Here is an 8,021-nt window from a genome sequence, read left to right as displayed (position 1 = left end):
GTGGGATCCTCCCGGACCGGGGCACGAACCCGTGTCCCCTGCATCGGCAGGCGGACTCTCAACCACTGCGCCACCAGGGAAGCCCCCATCTCATCCTTTATAAGATACTCCCCAGGATCTGCCCCTGTGGAAAGGACAAAGTTCTGGCTACTCACAGCATTGACTGCCAGGTCCCCTCGGATGTCTGGTGGTGTGATCTCATGGAGCAAAGCGGCCCCGGCCACGGCCCCCAGCAGCTGGGCAGCCACATAGAAGGCAGCTCGGAGAAAGGAGACGTGGCAGCCCACCAGGCAGGCCACAGTCACGGCAGGGTTGATGTGGGCCCCGCTGACGTGACCCAGAGCCTGCACCAGGGTGCCGATAGCCAGGCCAAAGGCCATGGCAATCTGCAGTACAGAGGGCAAGGCCTGTGGCCAGTTGAGGGCTGAGCCGAGGCCAAAGAAGACGAATATGAGAGTGGCCAGGAACTCTGCGAACACCGCCCTGGAGAAGGCTATGGACCGGAGTTCCCACATGCTGTGGAGACTTCCGTGGGCTAGCCCAGTGGTCTCAGGGACGGGAAGCTTGCGGCTTGCTCGCCCTCTCTCTCTCCGTCTTTCTCTCTCTTTCTCTCTCAGGGTCTCTGGGGAGGCTGGGCATGGGCATTTATAGGGTTTTTCCAGCCTGTTTTTGGACACGTGAGATGGAGGTGGACTTTGGGCCAATACCTCTTCTCCCCTACGGCTGCCTCCTGCCCCCACTCTCCACCCCTGCCTGCAGCATGCCTATCACCCCATCTTGGACTTCACAGCTGAATAATGTTCCCCATTAATGAGCTCCAGATAAGGACTGACGTCCCCTAGTTTTCCGTGTTTGTTCCCTTGGTTACCCCATGGCTGCTGCCCCAGGGCCTCCCCTGCCCCCACGGCCCCCGACCTAGGGGGATTCTCTAGGGGATTGCACCGCCAAACCCCTCTCTCTGATTCAAACTGTTGGCCAAGGCAGGGGCAACACCTTACAAAACTGACCATGAGACAGGGTGTCAACGCTACCCCTTCTGGTGATTGGGAAGTTCTTCCTGCTGTCTGACCTCCAATTATTCTATCTTGCAGGGAATGGAAAATAACTGGTTGATGTGATGTGAACCTTCCAAGGCATAAATGTTTTGTGTCTCTTCTGTGCTCGCTTTCTTGCAGTCAATCACCCATAAGTCATTAAGCTTCACTTGCTCCCTGAAACCCCAGCCAAATAGCAGTTCCCATAGCCTGGAGGCAGGGGTTGATTTCAGAGGCATTGGGACCCTGGCCTTGGGTGATGGAGTCAACCTGGGGTCGACTGAGGAAGCTGCGGGCTTCCGTTCCATGGTCCATCTCTGTGACTTAAAAGGGATAATAAACGTACATGGGCTTGGGGTTTGGAGTAAATGAATTCATGCATAGAAAGTGCTCAGAGCTGCGCCTGGCCCACAGCAAGCTATCAGTTGGTATCACCTGTTATTAATAACATTATTTATACTCTGAGGGGGAGACCATGACTCCCCAAACTCACATGTCAGGGTCCCAGAAGCTGTGACAGGCTCCAGGCACACCCTGGAGCTCAGAGCCACCCAGGCCACAGGGGGAGGACATTTTTTGTGGGACAGTGAGCTGTGCAGGCTCAGGGAGGCTGCAATAAGCAACCCTCTGGCCTCGGTGCCCACTCAGACCAGCATCTGGGCAATGCCACCTCCTGCCATCAATGCCACTCTGGCCCGAGGTCTAGAGACATTTAGGTCTGGGAGTCCCCCCGGCCCCATTCCATCGCACTTCTCTAATCCCCCCAGCCCTGCTCCCTCTCCTGGGACCCAAGGGCAGGGTCAAGCTCAGAGTGTGACTAAGAGGACCGGCTCTGGGCCCTGCTCTATCTCCTGTCCAGCAGGTCCCTGTGCAAGTCACATTCCCAGGAATGGAAATCTGAGAGTGACTGGAGACTGAAGGGTGGAGCCCCTTGTGTTGCTGTGTGCCCTTGGATGGGCCACACAGCCTTTCTGGTCTTTCCTCTTTGGTCAAAGTGTTCATGATCTCGAGAGAGAAAGTGGCCCACTGACTCTTGATTCTGGGCAGGATCTCCCCTAACCTGGTCAAGTGTAAAACCTCTTACCTCCCGATATACCCAAAAGCGGTGTCATGACTTCTCTCTGTAGCCCATTAACCCCCAGCCCAAATCTGTGTATGTGTATGTTGGTCATTCAGTCACATGGTCATACATTTAGAACCCAGCGGGATCTTAGAGGTCATCTAGCGTATGGATCCCATTTTACAGATTACAACATGAAGTCCAGAGAGATTGTGACTTGCCCACGTTCTGGTCTGGACCCAAGTGTGGAAGGAGGGAGGGTACCAACCATGACTGGGCCCCTACTTGGGCTGTGCTTTCCCTTATTTATTTATTTATTTATGGCTGCGTCGGGTCTTCGTTGCAGTGCGCGGGCTTCTCACTACAGTGGCTTCTCTTGTTGCGGAGCACGGGCTCTAGGCGCGCAGGTTTCAGTAGTTGTGGCACGCGGTCTCCGTAGTTGTGGCTCGCAGGCTCTAGAGCGCAGGCTCAGTAGTTGTGGTGCACGGACTTAGTTGCTCCACGGCATGTGGGATCTTCCCGGACCAGGGCTCGAACCTGTGTCCCCTGCGTTGGCCGGTGGATTCTTAACCACTGCACCGCCAGGGAAGTCCTCTGTGCTTTACCTTTGAGCCGGGGTGGAAGGTGTTCCTGAGAAGCCGGAGGGTTCCAGCTGTGGTTCCTGGATGGCGAGGAGCTCCCCCGGAGGAGGGTTGCATTTTGTTTACAGTGACCATGACACAGTGTCTTACGAGGAACAAGGTGCCATCAACTGAGTGATGTACTAATAATTAAGAGTGTGACAAACACGCTTTCTTGGAGATGGATGGTGAGATGATGGTTGAACAGCACTGTGAATGTGCCTGACACCACTGAATGGTGCACTTACAGATGGTTAGAATGGTAGGTTTTATGTCATGTTAAAAATAATTTTTAAAAATCAGTGGAGGAAAACAGCCCCCAAAATGCTTTCTTCCCAGTTTTTGTACATATTGAAAGAAGTCTTTCAGATTTATGTAGATATCAGCTTTTAGTCAAAAGTCACTCATGCACACATTAAAAAAAGGAAATTATAAGCAAAACAAATTGGCTACAATAGTTCCAAAATTTCTTCACATTCAGAGTCCAACTTTCCTAAATCCCTTTTCGATTCCGAGTCGAGTCCTTGGTATCTCTCTACACAGTATCACCCTTTGTGCCCTCTCTGCAGCGTAGTGATCCACCATTTCTTATAAGATTGTTTGCTCTGTTTCCAGAATTTCTTTCCAAGCCTCTGATACTCCTTCTGTAAGCTTCTGCAGGTGTTTTCTTGCTTCATATGTGACTGGCAATCATCTTGCCCTTTTCTCAGTAGTAAAACATAACAGTTTCTCTGCTTGTGGGACTCTTCCTTTCTCAGGTCCCATGAAACACTTGGCAGTTGTTTTACAAGAAAATACAGACTTGTGGTCATTCTTCAGTGAGAACTATTTGCTTCACTAATGTCAAATTCTTGCCAGGCTGCTCTGCGTCCATGTCCTTCTGTACACAAAATAACTTTGTTTAACTGCTAAACCACAGTGTAACTTTTTTTTTTTTTTTTTTTTGCGGTACGCGGGCCTCTCACTGTGTGGCCTCTCCGGTTGCGGAGCACAGGTTCCGGACAGGCCCAGTGGCCATGGCTCACAGGCCCAGCTGCTCCGTGGCATGTGGGATCCTCCTGGACCAGGGCACGAACCCGTGTCCCCTGCATCGGCACGTGGATTCTCAACCACTGTGACACCAGGGAAGCCCCACAGTGTAAATTTTTGAAGACATTTTAAATAGCAATTAAACGGAACAGATGTAGGAATGAGAAGGCATGAAACTCACCTGACCAAGTTTAAGTATGCACAGGTAATGACAACTGCTCCCAGCTGCTGTAAGACACCATGATTGTTAAGACGTTAGAATGAGGGGGAAAAGGTACACCTTAGAACTGATGAAATACAGCAGTTATAATATTAAATGCTCATTTAGTGCTCACTCTCTCACGAACTGCTTTAGACATTCCTACATGTATTAATGCTCTTAATCTTCACAGGAATCCTATGAGCTAATTTTTTTTTTTTTTTTTTTTTTTTTTGGCTGCGTTGGGTCTTCGATGCTGTGCATGGGCTTTTCTCTAGTTGCGGCGAGCGGGGCTAGTCTTCGTTGCGGTGTGAGGGCTTCTCATTGCTGTGGCTTCTCTTGTTGCGGAGCCCAGTCTCTAGGCTCGCGGGCTTCAGTAGTTGCAATGCACGGGCTCAGTAGTTGTGGTTTGTGGGCTCTAGAGCGCGGGCTCAGTAGTTGTGGCCCACGGGCTTAGTTGCTCCACGGCATGTGAGATCTTCCCAGACTAGGGATCGAACCCGTGTCGCCTGCATTTGCAGGTGGATTCTTAACCACTGCACCATCAGAGAAGCTCCTGAGCTAAAATTATCATCTCATTTTTTTATGAGATGAGGAAAATGAGACAGCGAGGTTAAGTAACTTTCCTGAGACCACACAGCTAGTAAGTGGGGAGGCGGAATTAGAATCCCAGGAGTCTGACAGGTTTTTTTTGCTTTTATTTTTGTTTTTGTTTTGGCTGCGCCACGTGGCTTGCGGATCTTAGTTCCCTGACCAGGGATCGAACCCGTGCCCCCTGCAGTGGAAGCGCGGAGTCCTAACCACTGGACCGCCAGGGAAGTCTCAGGAGTCTGACTTTAAGAGGACTTTTTAGTTGTGAAAGTGAACCCCTACCTCGTACCCACCCTGTGAAATAATCAAGATAGGAAAGAAATGAGAAAGAAGGCTAAAGCACTCTGAATACTAAAGAAGTGGGGATTTGTGTGTTGTTTGCTGGTGGCTTGAAGGAGGGGGCCGAGGCTCTGGAAAAGCAGAGGTAGGAGGAGGGTGTCTGTGGGGAGCTGGGCCAGTGAGGGTGCCCCATGTGGGAGCACAGTGACAGAATTCAGGACCGGTGCTGTCTGACAGATGACGTGAGGTGTTTTTCCTGCTCTGAGCCGAGCTGCAAGTGCCCTCCATTCTCCCCACGAGGTCGGTAAAAGAGGGTCACACACCCCAGCCCATGAGGCTGGAACTTTGGGGAAGGAGGGAGAAGGGACAGGGCAGATCTGCTGTCGGGCGAAGTGGGACAGAGTGAAAAGAGCAACCCCAGGCAGCAGCTGGCAGGAGGGGTTGGGAGACTGTGGCTCTGGCCCCCTCAGGAAGCCTGAAAAGTATTGTAGGGTGTCGGATCCACGCCGTTCTGGGATGGAATGCGAGCCTTTGGATTTCTATGTAGGGTTGCCAGATAAAACGCAGGATGCCCAGGTACATTTGAATTTCAGAGAAATAACAAATTGTTTAGCATAAGTATATTCAAAGCAATATTTGGAGCACACTCATATTGAAAAATTGCTCATTATCTGAAATTGAAATTTAACTGGGTATCCTGTATTTTTATTTGCTAAATCTGACAACCCTATTCTATGCGAAAGCAAAGAGGGAACCCAGAGGACTGAAGGCCTGGGGACATCTGGGTTTCAAACTAAATTCTCACAAGGACTTTTGGGGATGAGTCTTATTAGCCTCATTTAACACTGGAGGCAACTGAGGCACAGAGAGGTTATGAAAGTTGCCTGAGATCGCAAGGCTGGTAAAGAGCTGAGACAAGCTATAAATACGTATCTGTCAGATTCAGAAATTCAGGCTTTTTGCCCCCGTGGTTGGCTGACTTCATCCTCAAAGGCCAGGCAGTCCTGAGAGCCGAGGCCCAGGTAGAGGCAGGAAGGTCACAGGATCAAGCTCCTGGGGAGACACAGAGACAGCTTCCTGCCATTTCCCTCGCGCCCGTGGGGTGGGACCCAGAGATGAAGAAGATGGGACCTTACCTGACCACCCTACGGCTCCCACTCTGCCCATGAGACAAGGCCAGACCAGCTCCTTCATTTTGGGCCCTGATACACGTTGTTCCCTCTGCCTGGGGCAGGTGTCACCACCATTTTCTCGTGGCTAAGTCTTCCTCCAGGCAAGTGACTTTCAAACCTTTGTAACTGAGACCTGCAGGAAGAAATACATTTGATATCCTAACCCATAAACATTATCTCAATAGATAGAAAGAGACAGATAACTAAAACTAACATTTCACAAAGCAATATTTCCTAAATGTGATGTTTTTAACTCCTCTACTCTATTTCACTAAAAAAACTCATTTAGGTGACAACTACTAAACTGACTTCATGACCCACTCATGGGTTGCCACTCACAGTTTGCAAAACACTGTTTTTGATCCTGGCTGAAAATCACTTTCTCAACGGGGAAGAGAGCATTGGTGGGGTGAGGAGGGGTCAGGAACAAGCTTATTCTCATTTAAGAGGATTAGGTGTGAGTAAGGGGCTCAGGGGCAGGGAGACCTTTCTAATAATAACCCTGCCTGGTGAGGTAGTGAGTTCCCGAGCTCTTGGAGGAGTCCGATGAAGGCTGAGCAAACACCGGGGAAGCTGTGGCAGGAGCTGGTGCACCAGGCTGAGGGCTGGACAAGCTGACGAATGGGGTCGCATACAGCTCTGCAGCATGGAGAAGCCCGGCATGCATGTTAATAAAGCTGCTGTATAGCTGGGCATCTGGGAGTCACTGTGGGCGCTAGCAGGAGGGGAGACCAGCCAGGAGGAGGACATACTGCTCCTCCCTTGACTGAACTCCTCCCTGTCCCCCGCTTCCTTCCCCGTCACATCTGGGGAAGGCTGGCCAGGCTGGAGGCCCCAAAGAGCCAAGGGTGCCTTGGTAGCACCCTCCCTGGGGGTGGGCGGGTCCTCCCTGCAGGGCTGGAAGGCAGAGGGGGAAGGGTTTGCCAGCTGACCCGGGAGAGCTGGTGTCTCTGTCCTACAGGGAGAGAGAGGAGCCGAGAATGCCAGGGGTCAGGCCGTGCTGGGGTCATTGCCAGATTAGGGAGTAGTAACGAGCTGAAAGGGTTGTGGGCAGTGCCTTGCTTGCAAAGGTCACCCAAACCTGTTTGACTTCCCACTCAGAATAGCTGCAGCTAAGCCACCCTGGCTCCATGGTGCCTGCCTCCAGCATCCATGGCTCCAGCGATTGGGAGACCTGCAGGGCCCTGTTTGGGCTCTGGGCAGGGCCCCTCTCCCCACCAGCACGCCGTCATGCCTGCCTTCCTCCGACCCTGGCGTCACACCCCCTCGTGTCCCTCCCAGACCTCGGCCTCTGTCAGCCTCATACCTCTCCTCGAGGACTGACCCGCCCATCCAGTGTGCAAGGCACCGAGCTAGGCTCACACAGTTTCTCTCAACCAGTCGTCTCAGCTATGTGAGGAAGTGGGCACCAACCCCATTGTACAGATTAGGGTAAGGGAGCCTCAAGAACATTAAACTGGCTGCCACTTCCTCTGCCCCCGCCCCACAGTGCTCTGTTTCACCTCTGTGATGTCACGGATCATGCCGTCCAGGATGATTTGCTGAAGCTCTGAGGACAGGAACTGTATCGAATTCATCTTTGTAGTCCCAATGCTTAATATGTGATTGGCCTGGTGTAGACACTCATAAAAATGTTTGTAGAACGAACTGTCTGCCCAAGGTCAAACAGCTAGGAAGTAGCTAAGCCATAATTCAAATTCAGATCTTCCTGGATCCCAACCCAGTCCCACACCCTTCATCCTCCTCCAGGAAGCCTTCCCAGACTTAGTCAAGGCAGCTTCTCCACCCCACTCCCCAGAATCCTTCTCCACCCCACTCCCCAGAATTGCGTGTGTTCCTATCCCCCTTCTCCCTGCTCTTCCTGAAGGCAGGGACCTGGGATAGCGTCTCAGCCTGGCTCTGATCCCCCAGCTCTGCCCCCAGAACTCAAGAAGAACTCTGTGAATGCAGGATGCCCAGCCTGGGGGTGGAGGACCCAGGAGAGGAAGGCCTCAGCCAAACCAATGGTGCCTTCCGGCCTGTGGGCCCAGCCACCTG

The 8,021-nt window shown here is 51.9% G+C and overlaps 1 protein-coding gene across 1 annotated transcript in view; it reads right to left on the bottom strand.

Annotated features, from left to right (window-relative positions):
* Positions 1-614, bottom strand: part of AQP2 (aquaporin 2) — a 5,890-nt gene extending 5,276 nt beyond the window's left edge. The window contains exon 1 of the mRNA XM_007107479.2: positions 156-614. Within this exon, the coding sequence (XP_007107541.1) occupies positions 156-515 (360 nt within the window). The 5' untranslated portion in view covers positions 516-614. The remainder of the gene's footprint in view (positions 1-155) is intronic.
* Positions 615-8,021: the final 7,407 nt, after the last annotated feature.

Source organism: Physeter macrocephalus, chromosome 6 (assembly GCF_002837175.3).
Source record: "Physeter macrocephalus isolate SW-GA chromosome 6, ASM283717v5, whole genome shotgun sequence".
In the NCBI taxonomy this organism is placed as follows: Eukaryota; Metazoa; Chordata; class Mammalia; order Artiodactyla; family Physeteridae; genus Physeter; species Physeter macrocephalus.
The sequence above is the reverse complement of the archived record's forward strand: the minus strand, read 5'-3'. Positions and strand labels throughout refer to the sequence as shown.